This window comes from Cygnus atratus, chromosome Z (assembly GCF_013377495.2).
Source record: "Cygnus atratus isolate AKBS03 ecotype Queensland, Australia chromosome Z, CAtr_DNAZoo_HiC_assembly, whole genome shotgun sequence".
NCBI classification, from domain to species: Eukaryota; Metazoa; Chordata; class Aves; order Anseriformes; family Anatidae; genus Cygnus; species Cygnus atratus.
The window spans coordinates 37,300,317-37,321,791 of NC_066396.1; the positions used below are offsets into that span (position 1 = coordinate 37,300,317).

Sequence of the window (21,475 nt, forward strand, 5' to 3'; positions counted from 1 at the left end):
GCGCCGGTGAGGAGCACAGGGCGCAGCTTTTCAGGTCGGAGGGCGGACGAAGCGCCACCTCCACGGGCTGCCGCCGATGTTCGATTTTTGGGGCACGAAACCCGGCCGGCCAGAGACACCCCCCCACGTCAGCAGCCCGCTTTGTGGGCGGTATTTCCCCCCGTCAGGCCGCAGGGGGGCGGTGGCCAATGGCCGCGCCAACGGCCGCCCAACGGCTCGGCGGCCTTCTGAGCATGCTCAGCAGCGGTGCCGTCCTCGGCGAGGCGGCGGCGGGCGGGCGGTGCTGACATGGGGCCGTTGCCGTTCGCGTGCCGCGGGGAGGTGGTGAGGGGCTTCGGCAGGGGCTCCCGCCAGCTGGGCGTCCCTACGGGTGAGGGGCGGCGGGCAGCGGGGCTTTTCGTCTGGCAGCTTTATTTTTTTTTTCCTCTCTTCTCCCTTTTCTGCGTTGTTTAGAGCCTTGTTCTTTACGTTTACTCTTCTGTTAAACTCTTTTTTTTTTGTTTTTTTTTTTTTGACTTGCTGAAAGGCGACCACGGGCAGCGAGACCCCGAAACAACGCCTCCTGTGGCAGCCTCGGTGCCTGGGGGCCCCAGGCATGGCACAACACCTGTTGATAGAAACCTGGCCTTTCTGTTCTGTCTATATGAGATGCTGGTGTCACCGAGCTTGTGAGGGAAGTTGTTACGGCTTGTGAACTACGACGGAAATTCACTAGCCGAAACGTCTTTAAAATCTGCTTGAAACCTTGCACGAAGAGCTGTAGCTAAGCGTGAAGGAAGTTAAGTGGGACAGCTGTGATGGGAGGAGAGTCTTAGTTTAATTCCCTTCAGTCAGGAAAAAAAAAAATTAGATTCATAATTTTCTAAGAAAAAACCCAATTGTGGATACCCTAAAAGGCAGCCAGAAAATTTTGACAGGTGACTAAAATCATAAAAATTGTGCAAACAAATTAAGTTACTTACTAGAAAAATAGTTACACATAAATAATTCTAAGATGCCACTTGAGAGTGCAGAAGAAACTTGATTCATCTGCTCTTTGACCATATAATAGCAGTGACATTTCTAATAGTGAAATGCCTTCATAATGGCTATTTTAGTTTGTTTTAACTGTAGAGTAGAACGGATATAACTATAAAATAGGAGATATAATGACTGGTATTGGTACAGGGACTATGTTTTATGAAGTTGTTTTGTCATTTATAATTTGCAAATGGCACGTTATATCACAATCATCATCGGCATTCTGTTTGCAAGTAGCATGTTGGCAGAGCTTGGCTTTTAAGTGTTTGAGAATTCTGTCATGCTCATATAAATGTACACTTTCTAAAATTTTTGCAGCTAACTTTTCTGATCAAGTAGTCGAAAGCTTTCCATCCGATATCCCTACTGGTGTATACTATGGATGGGCCTCTGTTGGAAATGGAGATGTGCATAAAATGGTTTTGAGCATAGGATGGAATCCTTTCTATAAGAATATTAAGAAATCAGTGGTAAGAATTTTGCTTTGTGTGGTACTTTGATTATAATAAGGGAACCAGACATTGACTTTGAATAAGATGAGCAGAATTTGGTCCATAAACGAGCCTTAGAAATTCTGTTTGCTGTTAGAAATGTATTTGGTATCCATCTCATGTATTTGTATTCTGAGAAGGAAGTAGTCTCAGTAACCAGAGAGCATGCATCTGTAGATAAATAAAATTTATTATATGTTGTGTCTTCCACCATTACTTAAATTCTTCTGAAATGAATTTGTATTTCCAAAGTGGTGGTTGCTTATTGTTTTCATAGCTAGATAAACGTAAGTTTAATACAGTATCAAATTTAATGGTTATGAGAAACTTAGAATGAGCTAGGAAATACTAATATATTGTCCTCTGCAATCCATCCACATTTTAAATAAGAAATTTGGAGTCATCTTAATTTGTAGTGGTTTTTCATTAATCTTTCTCTTAAATGGTAGAATACATAGATGTGCTATGGCTTAATATACAGAGTCAAGGTCCAAAAGTAGTAACAGGATGGAATTAAAATCCTGAACTGTGCCATCTGTGTTCTTCTTGTCAGGTTCTTGTGCTTTTCCTGAGTCTTGCAGAACTTGCTTTTAATTGCTAATACTTGGAAGCAATTTTGTTTCAATGTGAGTCTCTGCTTTACTGTCCTCACTCCTGTTATAATTTTAACATTCAGTTCCTTTGAAAGCTAGCCGTGAAAGCTTTCTTCAAACAATTTCAACCAAATTCATTACAGTTATTTGGAATCATCAGTCTAATGATCAAACAAATTTAAATGTTGTTTATGATATGTGGCTTTCAAAGCCTTACCTCTGTGCTAAGGGATGGAATGTTTTTCCTGAATGTTGTTTTTTAACATTCTGTTATTAAGTGAATAACTTTTCTTAAATGCTATACAAAGTACAAGTCTCCCTCCTAACATAATCAAAGTCTCTAGCCTCTTAATCTTGCATTATACGTGTTAGACTATCTCAGTTTTCCTGATGATGTGTGAGAGAATTTGAATTAAAGGTGTTAACTGAGCATCCTGGCAACAAGGGGAAAAACTCAATTCTCCATGATAATTGTCAATGTATTTCTCTTTTTTTTTTTTTTTTTTTTTTTTTTTTTTTTAGGAAACTCACGTTATCCATAATTTCAAAGAAGACTTTTATGGAGAAATTCTTAGTGTAGTCATTATTGGATATATTCGATCAGAAAAAAACTTTAACTCTTTAGGTCAGTATCACAGGTTTCTATTAAGCTAATCTTTTATTTGTCGTATTCTAGCATATTGAAAATACTGTGCCATCATTCTCTCTCTTGTCTTCAGAGTCAGCTGTTTTATGTCTTAATCTTTAACGTTTCAGTAAAATATTTTTTGTAAGCTGAATCTGCTAATATATCCATTGAATAGATATATATAATTTAAAAAGAAAATCAAATTCAATTAAGAAACAAAGCCACAATTGTATCAATACTTACTTGTGTGTAATGACTATATGACTCGAGCCTAATAACTGTGTGGTCTTTCCAGGTGTCTGAGGTTTAATTCTAAAGTGATGTGGCTGTCATAAAAGCATTTGTCTACTATGTCCATTCCTTTTTAAAGTGGTTCATGAAATTCTGTTGACTTTTTTGCTAAAATGCCTTAAAACAATGAGAGAGTAGTGCTTGGAGTATTGAAAAGTTAAAAACAAAGATAATGTTGCCTTTATTACTTTGTAGTAATAATTATGTATTGCCTCTGATTATTTTCTGGTATTCTGTGGTGTGCCTTATTTTCACTTGCTATTCTATACTCAGAATCCAGACCAGCTTTTAAATATTGTTATTGTGTGTCTTTTTATTTTTCTTCCCCAGAGGCACTCATTTCAGCAATTAAGGAAGACATTGAAGAGGCAAAAAGACAACTAGATTTACCAGAACATCTTAAACTCAAAGACAATTTCTTTCATCTGCTAGAAGGGAAAATAGTAAACCACTGAGAAAAACTTTTTTGTTTTTTCTCTCATGGACCTCGTTTCTTTGCCTGGCCATGTATCATTTGATATATGACATAGACCTGTACTAGGTCTTCATGGGATGAAGTTAATTTTCTTTGTAACAGCTTGTATTGTGCTGTGTTTTTGATTTGTGACCTAACGCCCTAAAGTTTTATCTGTTCCGGAACAGTGTTTGCACAGTGTCAAGGCCTTCTGTTTCTCACTCTGCCCCCCCAGTGCATCCACTGGGGCTGCGCAAGAATTCGGGAGGGGACACAACCAGTCAGATGATGCAAACTAACCAAAGAGATATTGCATACCATGCAGTGTTGTGCTTTACCATAAAATGGAGGGAGGGTGGAGATTCAGGTAGGTTAGCCATCTTTTGCTTGGGTACTGGCTGGACATTGGCCTACCTGTGGGAGGCAGTGAGTGATTAACTTCACATCATTTCATTTCTTTTTCTTATTCCACTTCTTTCCTTATTAAATTGTCTCGACCCATGAATTTTCTTGCTTTTGCTTCTCCTTTCCTCCTCCTCTTCGCACTTAACAGCAGTAGGTGGAAGTGAACGAGTGTCTGTGTGGTGCTTAGCTGCCTGTTGGGGTTAGCCCACAACTGCCTGTTTGGGTGATTGTGATCAGACCTGAACACTAAAACCACACAAGATTTAAGTTTTCTTGTGTTGAATGGTCACTGAACTAGTCATGCAAAAGGAGAAGGCTATTGTAGTAGGTCCTTATAGATAAATTGTTAACCCATTATTATAAGTCATTTAGAGATCTTAGCCCATGTGGAGCATGACCAGAGTTAATTACCTCTACTGCCCCTAAGGTGTGAAGAGTTAAAAACATCAAAGAAGATTGTCAGTTTTCACATAAAGAATATCACTCTAAATTTATTTCCCAAATTTATGTCTTTGTGTCTGGCTTTTAGCTAGCAGCTTCGAAATACGTAATATTGAGACAAATGTTGACCTCTTGTGCCTGAAGCCATTGATTCTGTAACAGTAACAAGAATGATTCACAATTGCTCTTATTTTTTGATATGCTATATATCTGTCATAGTTGAAATTATTTATTGTAGCCTTAATTGAAATAGAGGAAGTCTTTCTGTTACTCACTGAGTTACTGGAATATGAAATAAAAGCTTCTGCCTAGTTGAATGTACATGTGGCAATGGATGACACGCTTAGTTTTCTTCTGAGGAAGTGTTTCACTAAAGTTCAGAGAATGAATGACAGATGGTTGATTTATGTCAAAGGTTTCAGGCTTAAAGGGTAAAGAACCAGTTTAACAATATTTCTAAGGCAGGGAAGGGAACCAAAGGCAACTGCATTTTAGTTGCTGTCGGTAGCTACTTTAGATAAGGAGAACTCTTGGATTCATTATACTGACAGTGATAGGGTGGGCTTAAAAGCTGAGGTTAGAATGTAAGGCACAGGAAAGTCCCTTTAACCCTCTCTGTTAAGTGCAGGTATAATCCAAACTTTTCACTGTTGATCAGTGAAAGTCTTTGGAGATTCGTAGACTACTGTATGAACGTTTCAGTAGGTACTCAGTACTTATTACAAGTCATGGTGGCCTTTCCCACTCTGAAATGTTTGCACAAGCAAGTAAGTGCAGGGTATGTTGTCAAAATTGTCTGTAACTTGGAAAAAATCTGTTAACACATACACTTACTTTGAAGCGCACACTGTATTTGGAAGCCTGTGCTTCTAGATCTACTTCCCCCACTCTCTAGCACAACTTTCTGAATTTCTTCCTTGTCCCACCTTACTTTGATCCTGTATTTCATTCTAACATTTCAGAGAGCTTGCATGAAGTAGACTTAGGAATTCTCTGCTAGAACCCTGTCAGCGTGCCAGGGTTCTAGTTCCACTTCATAGTATTTAAATTTCAGCCAGTATCCTGGGATATTTTGGAAAAGACCTTGAGCAAGTCAAGGAATCTTTATAGCTGTGTAGGACTTAAGCAGAAGCTTCATCATTAAAAGGAATTGCTCATCAGTCCTGCTCATGGCAAGGTAGAAGGGACACACCTCCTGAGGGAGGAAAGAATGATTTCCATAAAAGCACTTACTGCAATAAACAAAGCAGCATTCAGGCCTATGTTGCTAAGGTTGTTTATAAATTTAACTCTCCAAAGACACTGACAATTTTGTCTTAGCTGTTGCCTGGACGTTTTCAGCGCACTTTAACCTTCTTAGGAGGAAAACATTAAAAAAAAAAATCTGCTGTCAGAAATGCTTTTCTTATTAAAAAAAAGAAAAACAAACAACAACATAGATTTACTGTATTGCATGTTGGAAATCTCTACAAGAATTGTCTTGAAAGTGATAGTTGTTTTGTGTTTTTTTTTTCCACTTTAAAATAGAGATGTGATGGGGGAGAATTTTTTTTCCACATATAGGAAGAAATTTTTGAGTTCGTAACAATGCCAAGGTCTTATTTTACGTTTTACGTTCTGCAGGAACAAATAGTAGCCATGCTAATCAGTGAAATGTGTTGTCAAGAACATAAAGAATAAATCTTTTTTCACTGTAGTATTATAGCTAAGCTCATAGCTGCCTTTAATTTACTTTTTTTTTGCCACTGATTTTTTGTGTTTATGGTGGAAACCGTGGTGCCTTAAGCTGGTTGTCTTAGTAACACTATTCTGTAAGTGATAATGAGTGCTACTGTACAAAATTCATTTCATCATTTGCTTTCAGAGAGCAGTCCCAAAAGGAAAGTTTGAGAAACTTAAGTTGCTCGCAGCTCTCACTTAAAGTATGAAGAATGTTAACAGTAAACTAGTGAACTGGTCTTTGCACATTTGTCTTCGTGTTAGAGAAAATGTAATTGCATTCATTTGGTTGAATATATATATCCATGCATTATTTAAGATCAAATGTTGTATTCCTGTTCAATACATGATCTCCAATACTGTATATACCTTATGAAGGGTTATATTTTTCCACTGTGTGCAAAAAACTATTTAAATTTATGTTGTAGCACTGTACTATTAATAAAAGAATGTAATTAAGAATCTTGTAATGCTGCTTATCACAGATGTTCTGATTGATTGTATTGTGATGCAAATCATTTCTGCATATTCTTTAGCATATACTGAAAGAGGTGCTGCAGAGCTCTTTCATTATGCTCCTTAAACTTCTTCCAGGGTCAAGGGGGGAAAAATGTTCATCTTGCTTATAGGCTTGCTGCTACAATATTTATGTTTGAGATGTTTGCGGTTTTTATATATAAGGTAATACACGAGCACCAAGTGAAACATAAGGATCACTGAAATTGTTGGAGTTCAAGCAATACAAGTATTTCTGTAGCTTCAAATACTTTTTTTTTTAATAAAGCCTTTTTTTTTCCTGCATTTTAAATTGACTGTTGCCTCCTGAAGTCTATTCCTGTTGTGAAATTGAGTTGGTAATCTGGGAATGTCAGTATCAGAAGTTTTTTCAAATGCACATGTGAGATAATGGTCTTGGATGACTGTGGCATTAAACAGTCTGAGGTCCTAACAGCCTAAAAACCCCAGGCTTAGCAGATGTTAAATCGGACCATGCCTTTGTGTTTTGAAAAAAATAAGGGAGCAAAGTCTGGAATAGTTGATCATATAGGCTTCTTATATAGCTTGTATATTTCGAATTGGGAATTTGAGATCCTTGAAACAGGTGTGAAGCCTGTATTCAGCTGGTATCCTTTTTACTTCGAGAGATTCCCTGTGTATACGGTATGACTGTCTAAAACTAATTGAAAATGAATAAGTCATATTTATGTACTTATTTTAAGGTATAAAAGGTAAATACTGTGTTAAAATTATTACTAATGTGAATAACATGCATTTTCAATAACTTACGCAAATGTTGTGAACATAGAATGTCAAACAGTTTTCCAGATGAATACAGTGAATTAATTCAAATGCTAGAAAGTATCATTAGTAGCGTTCCCGCTAGAGAGTGGTACTTATGATTTCTCATTTACTGAAATTTTTGCAAGCTCTTTTGCCACATCTGTGTTGATAAATTATACTGAGCAGAAGGAGATGGGAAGTTAAAGATGTCTCATAACTCTGGTTAAATATAATAATCACAAAACTGCAGTAGGTGAACTTCGAAAGTTTGCCCCAAGAGACACTGTACTACTTTGATGTCTTTGATACCTTGATATGTTGATAACTTTGGTATCCTTAGACAGCTGTTTTTGAAGGACTATATGGAGCAAATAGCTTTTTGAATTCTTATTTTCCCTTCAGCAATTCTTAGAAATAGTTTATTCAACTTCTAATCTGTAACGATCACTGCTGTGGTTTATAATAAAGGTTATTGCTAGTATTGCTGTTAAATATTTTTTCTGTTTAAGGAGGCTTCTGACAAAAACTTGGCTCCTATGATGTGTTCCTGTGCCAAGCCTAGCACAGTAACGTGTCATAGTCCTCTGTAAGTCCTTGTAAGCGTGATTGCCTAAAAGGTTAGACCGATGGGAACAAGTGTTCAGAAATTATTCAAACTAGTTAAAATAAAGTGTCTGAAAACAACCCTTCTTTTTTGTGTTCTTTATCTAGGACTTAACGGAGGTATGTCCTCAGAATGCTGTAGCCTCAAAATAGATTTGTCTTTATCCTTTCTTTCAAAATTTAAAACTGCTTGGTTCCTTTAGAAGTCAGATGGAAAGAGTTGTGTCCTTTTCTTACGTTCTTGTTCACTTGTTTAAACATTCATCTGGGTCAGGGCAAAAGTCCATCTGCTGTAGTTGAAACCTCTATCTTAACACACATTAATCGGTCTCTGGTCTCTTGGGGGAGAGTTCCTCTCATGCTTTTATGCTGTTAGTATGTAGACCTTTGTTTAACCTCTGTGTGACATCCCTGCATTCCCATCAGAAAAGAATGTAATGTGGTATGGGTATGCCATAAGGATTGCTTTTTGGATTAGATGCAGGGGAGTTTTCAGTGTAGTTTGGTATTTGTCAGGGGTTATGCTGTTCTACCAGCTCCGTGTGTTGACCAGAGGCATGGATTTAAATGTTAAATCCTTAAGCACCTGCATTCAGGTTTTTGTTTAGTACCTGAGCAGTGTAATTTCAAAACATTCAGTTGTTCTACTAGTCATTTTCTGGAAATGAAGTTTGAGATTAAAAAATATCAAATTGCCTTCAGAATTATTTTCTAATAAAAGTGGTCTATATAGTTGTTGTTTTTTTCCCCCAATTCGCTTGTATTTTTCTGAAGGGAGAAGAAACACAAGGTTGTACTTGATAGTGTGATGGTCAGAAAACATGCATTGTCTACTGCTCCAGGAGAGTATTTGGATAGACTTGTGACCTACTGACTGTTTTTTTTTTTAATGGACTAGGATCTTACAAACATTGCTGACAATGGCAGAGACTATATCATTAATTACATAACTTAGGGTACTGACGTTTATGTATTTATTGGTTGTCTTCTACTAGGACTGAGAATTTTTTTTTTTGGTGGATCAGAGTATCCAAGTGCTCAATATGTTTTTCTGCAGAATTTTTTGAGGTTTGTGGTTGGCTTGCTTTCCCATAGTGCTTTTGTAGGTAAGTAATTAACGAAGTGCTTTTAAACTGTTAGAATATTTGTCTGTTCCTCATCAGGAGTGTCTTGTTACTCAAAGTTCAGGCTTGAAACTACACATACACATTAAGATGTTATGGGAAGATGAAAAATCTGTAGTTAGTACTGGTCTATTCTGCCTCCTGCCCACAACCCAACTTCTAACAGTTACTTATGTGATTGAGTTTCTTGTTTTCATTTCTATCTTTAGCTCAAAATTCCAGTCTGAGTCCTCAGCCAGTTGTGCAATTGTCATGTGAGACCCAGAAGTAAATGTGTGGTATACCATGAAAATGTAGTCTGGTCAGGGAATAGCCTGTAGAGGAAGGAGTCTTGGGACCTAAGACACTTGAACTCCTCCAATCCACTTGCCTTCACTTCCTTTCTAGCAAAAAATCAGGATGAAGTTGTGGAAGAGAAAACTTTTTCCTATTTACATGTACTCTGTGGAAAGGGGGTGGGTAAAGAACACTGGTAACATACACCTTCCTTTGAAATCAAATTGCTGGATTACATGAGGGGTAAGTGGGTTGTAAAACTATATAGGAGATATGATTTTTACAAGGTCTTGTAGAAAGAGCTTTACTACTGATAGAGTAATGAGAAATAGTTGCCTAGCAGAAAGGCAAATAAAATACAAGTAATCAGAGAAGAGTGAAGGACTTCAGAAACTCCATGGATGAATGAGAAGGGCAAAGAAGAAGGTACAGAGAAAACAAAGGCCTTGAGAAGGAAAGAAGGCTTGAGAAGCAAGAAAGAGAGAAATTTAACCAAAGATAACAGGAATTGAGGTGGATTAAAAGAAAACTAATTAGGGAAGAGCTGGATGAAAAACATCCTGTAGCAGCTTTGTGTTTTGAAATATATTAGTAAGAAAAATGTTCTAAGAGAAACTCTGGTGGGTGGAGGAGAACATAGGAGAAAGAGCTGGCTTTGTGGTTTATTTGTATTTTTAACCATTCAGGATAATTTTAAATAAATGAAACTTTTCTCATAAAAATCATAGAGATGTTACTGAGATCCTATGCAAAAAATGCTTGCTATATCTAGCAGAGTGATTTCGAACTGCTCAGGTGTAGTTAGGTTTAAGCCTTTGAAACATGATGGGGAAAGTTCAGGTATTCAAAGCAAATTCCTACAATTGTGTTATATAAATCATTAATAATAACAGCATATTGTTAATCCAAACAAGATTAGAGAGCAGGATTAAACAAAGTTTTTCTTTTAATATGACTTTTCAATCTGATTTTTCACTTTTTACCTCTTTTTTTTTTTTTTCCCTTCAGAATTTCTCCAGAGAAAAACTTAACTTCAAGTGACAAATAAGATGGATCTTTCTAAAGTACCTTACTGTTGTAGAACTTTTGATAAATAAAAGTCCTTTTTTGGGGGGCTTTTGTGAAAGGACATGACTTTGAATGCCTCTCTATTTATTACTGAAGGTGCAATGATTAAAAGATTAAATTCAAAGTGGAGACAATCGACCTGTCCTTAGAACCTTGAACTTAGAGATGGAAAGATCCTGGGGTTTTTAGAAATACCTTCTACAAAAAATACCTTTTAGATATCAATCCATAATAATTAAGTATTCTCGCACAATTCATTTGTAAACACTAACAGTAATTGATTTACAGGTCTGGAGCTGATTCTTACTGGAAGTCTAAAGGAGCTCAGAGAGAGAAACTTGACAAATAACAGCATTTTCAAGATGGTTTTGTGCAAATAATTTATTCTTTCATAATAAAGGGCTATGAAGAGCATCCTTTTCTTTAGTACAATGCATCGCATTTCTGTAGTGATTGGAAAAAAAAAAAATAACATTGCTGTGTTACTTTAAATTACATTTCTAAATAAGTACGAATTATCCCCTTTGCCATTGTCTGACCATCCTTGAGGCATTTACACCAGAAATGGAAAAGTTGCTTGAATAAACAGTTTGTCTCTTGTAGCTGAGAAGTTAGATGAAAGACAGAAGGAAACCTATTTTGTCTGTGCTTATAGACCATATTTCGCTTTGCAGTAAACCAAGAAGCCTGTGTGTACAATGAAAGATTATTTAACAAACTCTGTAATAAAGATTAATCGGAAGTTGATATATAAAATATTTTAGTTTTTTTTTTCCCTCATACAAACTGCGACTGCAGTGAAGTTACCTGTAGTAGTCACAATTGCAAGTCTTAAAAATCATGTTATAGATGCACAGTTTCACTGGGAAGTATGTTCCTAGATTATAAGGAGAAACATGTTGGCTTTGAGCAGTGCAGATGTACCAGATGATATCAGCAAAGAGAATCTGGCTAAAATCAGGAAACTTGCATATGCTATTACAAATTGCTACACAACTACAATCACAATGTAGTAAACTACTGGCACCCTACCACAGTGACATTTGTCAAGTAGATAAATAAAACTATCTTGTTCATATCTGCACGTTTTTAGTAGAGAGTGGCAAAGTTTGCAGAAAGTGTGTATGCACAGTTTGGATGGGTGTTTGTGTTTGTTGTGATGCGCACACATACACATTGGGAAAGGATTTGCTGTCCACGCAAATGTACATAAATGTAATCTCCTCACAAGCCTACATCTGGAGTGTTACTTAAAAGCCTAACAAGGATTTCTGTAAAGCTTCAGGAAAAAACGTTTTTAGAAATCATTCTGCTCTCACAATAATTGTAAGCTAAAGTCTTAAGATCAGCATGAAAAGAAGTAGCTAAACATACTTAACTAAAATGCTGTAATTTAATAGGAAAGGCAGCAGAGCAGAGCAGAAAATCTGTAAGTTAGTAGAGAGTTATCTAAATGAATAACTTTCATCATCATATTCAAGCTCATCTTCCTCATCGTCCTCCAAAAGTCCATATTTAAATTTACGATACACTGTGCCATCCTGGCCCATATATACAATATCATCTTCTCCATCATCATCTTCAACGTCTCGATCTCTGTACTCAATCACTTGATCTTCCTGATAGCTCGTGGTCTCACGGTAGTTGCTCATGTAAGAAGGAAGGACTTTGGAGTGATTTGTTAGCTTCTCATACCCACCTTTCTTGGCAGCATGTGTTTTGGATTTTGATTTTCTCCAGATGACTACAATGGCTCCAATGACAAGGAGAAGCAAAATTGAGGTAATGACAAAGAAAGAGGTTTTGCTTTTGCTTGCAGGTGGTCGAGTGGTCCGCAATACACAATCATCTGACAACAGCAATAAAATAAAAAAGAGTAAATGATGTTGTGTGTGTACGTGTGTAACAGGGGGTGGGATTGGGTATCTCTTTTAAAAGACCCAGTACAACATTTAGGCCTGCTTACATTTTAAAATGTGTTTGGCTAAATACCTTACCTTTTCAGTACCACAATTATGTTCTTCTAGCTTTGATAGTATGAGGAGGTAAGCAAGGCTATCGGGACAGCTATATTTCTTTATTAGATTAAGAGTAACCAGAAAGAAGCAGAAATGCTAATAGGCACACAAACACAAACCTACTCCCTAAGCCTAGGCAAGAAACATAGCACCCCCCTGTTATATTTATGCTTTTTAACTTTCTGGCAGCTAGGATGACTTAATGACAAGTTGTGTGCCCTGAGTGTTTTTCAGAATTGTATAAGTTTGGTCTAATAAAAACATTTTTCCAACCTACAGGTTGTCCCTTGTATGAAATACTGTAGCTATTTAGAAGTCAACGTTGTGATTTTGATATGACGAGCTTAGAATTGGTCCATGCAGTTTGCTATCCACTGAAGGAAGCATGTCCCAGTCAACTGTTTTATGAAATGCTTGGCCATTTGGCACAATAGGTGAGAGTAACTCCCACGTCAGTTGCAATTGCTGTTATTTGGGTAAAGCATTTCTATTCTAATGATGGAGCAGTAGAAATACACGAGGTAATTGCAGTGCATTTTTGCTGTTTTCCACTTTTCATTCTAAGCGTCAGTCTAAATTTTTTCCATTTCTAAATGTCCAAATTAAGCACACGAGCAGCACGGCTGCCCTTCAGGATGGTCCTACCTTGCGTTTTGCTGCAGTCGCAGCACTCCGGGATGGCGTCTGGGTCGGGGTCCCTGCAGCAGGGCAGGCAGCGGCCTTCCTCGAGGTAGAGCTGCGCACCGGCTGGGCAGATGGTGCAGTTGAGAGGCCCAGGTCCCTTGCACTCTGTGCACGTGCTGTCACAGCTCTCACACTTGGGCTCATCCTCCTTCAGACACAGAACACAAGCAACACGCCTTTCTTTTCGGCTCCCTTGGACCTCACCTGACAGGTCTGTGCTGTCATTCACTGTCTGGGTGGTCACGTCTGGACACCAGGGGTGTCAATTGTAAAATTGAGTAGGGAGTAGGAAAATTGAAATTTGGTTCATACCTCCTAGGTGCTCAGTGATCTGCTTGTAGAGGGGGGATAAAGTGTTGTAGGAGCTTAGTTAGGGATCTGACCTAGCTAGGCAGCTAGCTAAAATTCATATGGACTATAAGCTTTCTGGTCAGAATGTATTTTTGTTTTGCTAGACCCATACTGGCAGATTTGTGGTTCTTTGGCTCTAATGATTTTAAAGTAGCCTTTAAGAACAGTACTTAAGAATATAATTAAAAGCAACTGAGATGCAAGAAACCAGACAAAATATTCGAGGGGATGAGGGGTGGGGAATGATGAGAAAATAAATTCCCTTTGCGGCGTGGGAAGGAGCAGAAATAAGAAATAAAGCTGGGTGGAAAATATCTAGCAAAGCAAATTTTTATTAGATTGCATTGGTTCTGTTTCACAAAAACATCTTAGATTCAAAAACTCTTCTCAAATTCCAGAGATGCTTCTGGGAGCCTCTGTATACAAAGACAACTGGAGCTCATCACTGTCATATCTACTTCTTAGTAAGCTCTGATGTCAGGTAATTCAGGGCTTCCAGTGTTTGCATTTCCTGGCCTACTGGGAAAAATTAGCTGGTTTTCTGTCTTGGGGCCAGGATCACATACTCAGTATGAGGATCTGGAAACACCAATAACCTTTCATCAGTCTTGATCTCTGCTTGCTACAGAGGGCTGCTTGTCCTGAATCTAAGAGCTTGGACAAGTTGTGGGGTCATAGCAGTAGGTCTGGAGAGTCAAAGCCCTTTCAAAAACTGTGGACCTCTGTGGTCTTCAGCTCTTAGGCTGTTTTTTCAGGTTGGCAGTTATGCAGCAGTTCTGCTACAGGAAATTTCAGGCCAGAGACTTCAGAGTATGCAGCATCTCAGGCCAGCTGGCTTACCGTGCTGCTATATTCATGAATAAACAACTCTGGAAGGTAGTTGGTGTAGAAGTCTGAAGCAGGAATGCCCAGACTTGTGGCACAGACTCAAACCTAGCCGTGGCCATATTCTGCTAAACATATATGTCTGTCAACTTCAGCCTGTCTTTTCACTAGAGATTTCTACTAGCATTGCTGTCAGTCAGGAATGTGATGTGATTTCTTACAAACAGAGCAGCAGAAATCCCTGGATAAGTCTCAATTATACTTGAAGAAAAGAAATGCTCTATTACAAATGCAGCTGATTTTGTTCACGTAGCTTTGGTATCATCTTTGGCAAAGTAGTATCTTTGTATTTACTGGTAGAGAATTACTCTGTAGTGGAAAGAGACCGAAAGAGAAACAATGCTTCCCTATCAACGGAAGAAAAAAGTAAGCATATTTAAAGACAAGAAGTCTTGAAAACTCAGGGAAGAACATTCTGTGTTTGTATTGTGTTCAGAAGTTGAAGTTCAGCATGCTAATCACAGGAAAAAATGCCTACAAATATTACCTCTTGTCCTGATGCATCTTCGACTTTGTAGCTACCTACAAAACAGTCTGAGTCACACATTCCACCTAACAAACTGTAGCTCCATACGCAAGATGTGCAGCTGAATGCTTCTTTCCCTAGAAAGGAAAATAAACCAACGGTATTAGACCAGGAAATATTGTCATTTAACTTCCTTTTAAAAATATTCTCACCACCACCACCACCAAAGAAAAGGGATACTTGTCATCTTCAAGAATCAGCAGTAGGGAGTACTGTTTGTAGAAGCTGGTATTAAAATGCTATTAAAGAGCTTAGACCTAGTGCTTGAAGTGTATTTTTCTTACGTGTTTTGATATTCATGAAAAGGTGACTAGGGAATCAGTTGTACAGGGAAGCTCAGGTGCTCAGTAGGATCAATTAGATCAGTGTTCTAAAGTAAAGTTGTGGGAAACCTTAGCCAAATGCTCTTTGCAAAACCAGTAGCCCTTTTCAATCCACAATGAATCAAAGTCCATTTATGTTTAAATAGCAAAATAAATTTTTTAGTTGTATAGGAAAAAGTTCTTCACTAGGTGCAAAGAGATCATCACATGCACTTTGTGTGTCTTTTGTGAGTCTTTTTGAAAGCAGATGCTGCCTGTAGTGTTTCCGTGAAACATTGAAGTGAATGTTTTTTCATATGTTAAGATTCACGTATTAAAATGCATGAGTCCAGTTCCCTGCAACTAAATGTTTTCTACCACTGTCTGAAAGGAAGAAAATGTAAATGCTAGTAGTTCTTGTCAGCAGAAGCTAAACAGGTGAAGTTAGCAACCTTCCATGACCCAGCAAATTTACTATGTTTTTTTTTCCTGAGCAATATAGGGTTTGCCTACCTGGTCTCGAGAAACTTGAGACACCGCATCACTTTTTTGCCTGTATCTCAGCAATGCAGATGCATTTCAGAACATCTAATATTTGTTGTTTAGAAGGATAGCCTTGTTTTTTATCTTAATGTCTCCTTAATTACAATAGAAAATCTCTTCTGTAACATTTATATATATAAAGTAAAATAAATAAATAATAAGTATAAATAAAAAAGTATAAATAAGTATAAAGTATAAAATTACTATTATTATAGTTATTATTACTATTATTTATTATCATTAATTATTAATATTATAATTATTTATTATTAATAATATCATAATTATTTTATTATTAATTATTATTAATGATATTATTATTATTAATTATTATTATAAAATAATAAGTATAAATAAGTATAAAGAATAAAGTAAAAGTCAATGACTGGAATTAGTCTGTAAATTAGAATGACAATGTTTTTACCCAAGTCTAAGCCAAAATATTTCTGTTATTTGTTATAATGTTGTTATGCAGTTACGCTTTGATAGTTCTTGAAGGTGGCTTCACTCTTGGAGTTATTTCCACAATTTTAAATATTGTTATGTAGCTGTCTATGCTAACCAATTGATCCACTATCCAAAGCAATTTTGATATGTTGCAGTATGGTGTAGTCTGAGCTGCAGAGTGGCACATGCTAGCTGTCATCTGATGACACTCATGTACAGTAGTCCAACAAATGGGTCCAACGGGATTAATGCTGCCCTGTTCTGAAGCTGATGCAGTATAATTTAGGGAAAAGAAGAGACTGAATGTGTAAGCGTGTCACAGAGCAAAACAGATGGTCTTCCAAAGTAAAGTTTGAAAAATACTTAACCTTATTGAAAACAGCAGACATCACACTGCTTTTTTTCACCCTAAAGATATGCTTTATGGCCTTATTCTTATTTTAAGTGTTGCTAGCTTTTGATTTTCTTCTCTTTCCTTTACAGTCTGTAAAGGTCTGTGGTTAGATTTAAATTACTTGGCTTTCACAGAGTAACACATAATAGGTTAGCTCAAAGAGTGAGATATTATTCAGTGTTTGTGCAAGAAACAGGGAGGGCCTAGCTCTGTATGCAACAGAGCCCTTTTATTTTGAAGTGGATGAGCATCTCTGAGAGAGGCCTGGCTGACTTAATTACTGTTGTTGGTCTGTTTCCCTTTGCTGGGGACTCAATCCCAGCCCTCCTGTCGTGGTCGTGCGTTTGCTTTCACGCTTGCGCTCTGTGCCTGCAAGCAGCCTGTAGGGAGCTTGGTGAGAATTCATATCCTTGCTTTGATCTTGGTCTATCAATACGTTAAAGGTAAGGTGGCAGCATGGAGCCTCCAACAAAGTGAGTGACCCTGGGGTCTGGGGGAAGCTGGTGGCCCCTGCAGAGGGCTTTGCCGCCCACTGCAGCTACTGAGATCATTGACATGTTGGTAGGTATATGCATGGCACGCCTCTGCGTGACGTGTTTCCAAATCTTGGAGCCAAGGGAGAAAAAGAAAAGAGATGGCAGGTGCCTTGATAATCCTTGACAGTGGTTTCAATAGTCCCTTTTTTGTCAAAGCAGAATGTGTGTTTTTACCTTGACAAGTTCGACAGGATGGGTGGCATCTTTCACAGACGTTGTCGTCCTTGTTTTCATAGTAATATTCAGGACAGGAGCTAACACATTGGTTCTTGGAGCGCAACAGGTAGAAATATGTATCACAGAAAAGGCAGTCAGTCTGTTGAGGCCCCATACACTCCTTACAGCCCTTGTGGCATCGCTCACATGATCCAGTGGAGTTTTGTGCAAAATAGCTGAAACAGATCGGACAGATCAACTCAACAAACAGGCTTAGCCAGACGATACCAACAGAGGATCAGTTGGTTCACCGAAGCTATGCAGTCTAAGGAAAAAGAGCAATAGCTGCACTGTGGCTGTGTTGAGATGGTCATTACAGTCTTCAAGTTTAGTGGGATGATAACTGAATTTAACAGACAGCACGACTGCACTTACTGCAGAATGAAATGGACCTGAGCCACAAATCATACTTCCACATTCCAGGTTTGAATTTTCGTGACATAGCCACAAGAGCTCGAAGAATTCACATTTTTAAATTAAAAGGATTCATATTAATGAAGTTACTACCTAGGATTTTGAATCCTCAGTTAAATGATGTTTTAATCATTGTTTTTGTTATGATCTATTAAGCAGTCACTTAATGCAAAAGTAATCTCATCCAGGTTAAGTGGAGCCTGCAAGCATGCCTGAAGCAAGTTGCACTCCTTCCTCTGCTCAAACTGACTTGAGGGGATAATTTAGCATATTTATTCTGCTTCACACTGTTCTATACAACCTAAGAGTATCCTCAGAGTGTGAGCCCACATCACATCATACTGCTCCCAATTTAGTAACAGACTTTCTAGTTTTAAGCTGTGAGGGGAGGTTTTCTACCACCTCTGTACTAGTACAATGTAAGAAATTTTCACCCAGAAATGTAATTCAATTCTATGTGGCTCTAAAATAGAATAGGGCAGAATGATCTAATTTCTCCAAGTACTCTCTGTGATGTAGCTCTTAGCTAAAGATCTAGGACCTTACCCCGATGGACATTGGTTTACACATCCTTTTCCTTGTCTGTACCAGCCTGGTTTGCAGGAAAGGCACTGCGAGCTGTGTTTTCCACTGCAGGTGGCACAGGCAGTGTGGCATGGGGAACACCATCCCTCGTCGCTGTCAGCATAATATCCATCTGGGCACGTTTCAACACAGGTTGTATCTGCACAGACAGCAATGCAAAATATCAGGTCATATTAAACATTTGCTGGTATGAATTAACTTACAGCTCTGCTAGAGCAAATTCTCTAGCAGGACATGCTGTTAGCACTTGTATGAGAGCAAGAAAAGGGGACGCTGGGACATTGTAACAATTTTTTGTTCTTCTAAGCCTTGTCAGTTCATCCTCATTTCTGTGCTTCGTGTAAATTAGCAGGATCTTCAGAACAGGAAATTACTTATCTTTAGGCAAGATAAATGCATAATCATAATAATGAACAGCTGTGATTTTGTTCAGAATATGAAAAAGAAGAAATAATAATGAAGAAACTTGCTATTGGCATAACCATTTTCCCTATTTTTTTCACTCTTAAGTGTCAGCCTAATTGAATTCTGCGTATATGATTAATCTGATGGTAACTCTAAAGTGGCATATGTTCATTGGTCTTTACACCTGTGTGTAACTGTTGCTTTGTGTTATGGGAATAAATGCCTCCAGTACTGCCAAATGTACCAGGCACGTCTCATTGTTTCACTGAGATACCAGAGCATCATTAGCAGGACAGAAATCTGGGATGAGAAGTTAGGGCTGATTCAAATAAGTGCAAGTGCACTATGCTAAGAGAGATGTGATAAATAATTGTCTAGCTTCTCTTCATAATTTTGCTGCTTAGGTTATAAGTGGGCACAGAAACGTGCTTCCTAACATACTCTTTTCTTCTCTCTCTCTTTCTCTCTTTCTCTCTCTTCCTCTTTCTTTTTCTTTCTTTCTTTCTTCCTTCCTTCCTTCCTTTCTTCCTTCCTTCCTTCCTTCCTTCCTTTCTCTCTTTCTCTCTTTCTCTCTTTCTCTCTTTCTCTCTTTCTCTCTTTCTTTCTCTTTCTTTCTCTCTCTCTTTCTTTCTTTCCTTCTCTTTCTCTCTTTCTTTCTTTCTTTTTTTTTTTTTTCATTTTAATTAGTTTTCCTCACAATTTTGTCTTTGCTTTTTTAAAAAAAAATATGCAAATAAATGAAGTTTAAGTTCTGGTATCTTATACTTTTTACCAATTTGTTCCTGAAACAATAAAGTCTTTTCCCCCAAACTCAGAAAAGGAAAGTAGTTTTGTATCTCAGCCATCCACTAGAGACTGTTCTAGTGATCCAGGGACAAATTTTTAACAGTTCTATTTAATTATTTCTTTGTTCATCAGGTATCTACAGGGATTCAACAAGCCAACATGAAAATTGTGAGCTTACAAAAAAAAAAAAGTTATAAATTTGTCCCTCTGGACTTTTTAATTCCCTTCTAGAAAGAAAGAGTGACAGTAAATATGGAGTGAATAAAAAAAAAATGTTTTGTTTAACCGTGGACTTTGCTGCTACTTAGACATCCTTTGGCCCCAGTGAGTGGCAGATGCCAGAATGACAATATTTTCCAGTTTCTTGAAGAGTTTCCAGGTAGCCCTGCAAAAAGTAGTTGCCACCGCACAGGTCATCTACTTGTCAAGTCAGCTTTGGAATGTGTAGATTGTCTCAAGCAAATATGTCTACATATTTCATGAATGTGATGGAAACATACTTCATGTTCTTGGTGTAGAATGAAGTCTAGAAGGAGGATCAAGACACTTACTGAGAAGGTAGCGGTTATTTGCACAGCCAAGACACTGGTGTTCAGTTGGTCCTGAGCAACGAAAGCATTTCTTATGACAAAGCTTGCAGGTCTGAGTTTTCTGGTCATAGTACTCAGTATGAGAACAGTATCCAGATGCCACACAGTGCCTGTTGTGGCTCAGGATCAGGCCATTTCTGCAAGTAAGGCAGGCAGTGGAAGACGAACAAGTCTGGCATGTCCTATTACAAGCTGGAAGGGACAAACAGTAGGAAAGTCACCATTTCTTGTTACATTTTCAAATTATTATTTCAACTTCAAGGAGCAGCCTTCATCTGAGGGTGAGAGGCTGAGGGAAATAGAGAGAAACATCTGCTCCTATATAGTCAAACCATTTATCATTTTCAGACTTATGCAGCCAGTTCCTCAGATTTCCTTTTGCTCTGGCACTGCTTTTGCAGAGCAGTGGTTTGCAACATACTGTCTCCAACTACACTCAGCATTTTACCAGAATAGTTGCTTAGTTGCTAGTAACATTGAACACACCTAGTTTTGATATCTCCCTCTCTGGATTTTCTCTCTATTTTTTTTTTCCTGCCTTTGCTATCCCCTCAATTGCCAGGACACTGACAGCCATAGCCATCACTCTCAGGTCCTTTAGGAATCATCTTTAGCCAGTCTACTTGTATCTCAGTGCCATTCTGGAGAAAACAACAGCTGCCAACCTTGACAATCTTCTGTCTCTTTTTCATAATAAGTCCCTTCGGGGCAGTCTTCAAAACACATGCCACCGTAGAGGACAAAGTAGCTGGTGGCACACTCAGTACAGTCGTCTGAGTCTGGTCCATCACAATCCTTGCAGTCTTCATGGCAGGGAAAGCAGTGTTTGTCTTCAGCATAGAAATGGGAAGGGCAGTCCTCCACACACTTCCCTTTGTGCAGGAGGAACTCATCCATGCATTCTACAGAGAACAACAAACATCAGGTAAGAAAAAGGGTGGATAATTCTGACTTCAGTAAGTGAGGGAGTGGAGAAATCCTAGGAAACCCCAAACCATGCAGTACATGTCACAACAGGACATAAGTGGACAGTTTGGGAAGGTAGTGCTTTCTCTTCTAACTCTTCCCCTCCAACTTGCCCATCATGGCACAGCCTTCATGAAGTATCGTCTGTGTTACATTAAGGGTCTGAGAAGCCAAGTCAGCTGTTTGGCTTTGCTCAAATTAACTAAACCATGCTGCTGCTGTGTACAGGTGGACTTCTCCTGTAATACTATATCTGTATTATTAGCTTCCTGTGAAATCAGGGATGTTCATATCTGAACTTGGTTTTTTGTTAAAATATGAATCTGGCTGGAATAGTTGATCTGGATGTTTAGCTTTGCATAAAGCTCGGGTTCAGCTGCTAGTATTATTATGAGTACTTGATTTAGTAATGTTGTTTATATTTTTCTTTTCC

General features: G+C 38.1%; 2 protein-coding genes across 2 annotated transcripts in view; one reads left to right on the forward strand and one right to left on the reverse strand.

Annotated features, from left to right (window-relative positions):
• Positions 1 to 235: 235 nt before the first annotated feature.
• LOC118253765 (riboflavin kinase-like) lies at positions 236 to 6,854 on the forward strand. The gene is made up of 4 exons (XM_035558517.1): positions 236 to 370; positions 1,339 to 1,490; positions 2,627 to 2,729; positions 3,354 to 6,854. The coding sequence occupies exons 1-4, from the start codon at positions 289 to 291 to the stop codon at positions 3,476 to 3,478; spliced, it is 462 nt and encodes a 153-aa protein (XP_035414410.1). The 5' UTR covers positions 236 to 288; the 3' UTR covers positions 3,479 to 6,854.
• Positions 6,855 to 11,839: 4,985 nt separating this feature from the next.
• PCSK5 (proprotein convertase subtilisin/kexin type 5) overlaps positions 11,840 to 21,475 on the reverse strand; it is a 251,843-nt gene continuing 242,207 nt past the window's right edge. Inside the window, exons 31-37 of the mRNA XM_035558486.2 lie at positions 20,742 to 20,978; positions 20,038 to 20,268; positions 18,257 to 18,434; positions 17,255 to 17,472; positions 14,820 to 14,935; positions 13,058 to 13,244; positions 11,840 to 12,243 (exon numbers count right to left, since the gene is read on the reverse strand). Coding sequence (XP_035414379.1) covers positions 11,840 to 12,243; positions 13,058 to 13,244; positions 14,820 to 14,935; positions 17,255 to 17,472; positions 18,257 to 18,434; positions 20,038 to 20,268; positions 20,742 to 20,978 — 1,571 coding nt within the window. The remainder of the gene's footprint in view (positions 12,244 to 13,057; positions 13,245 to 14,819; positions 14,936 to 17,254; positions 17,473 to 18,256; positions 18,435 to 20,037; positions 20,269 to 20,741; positions 20,979 to 21,475) is intronic.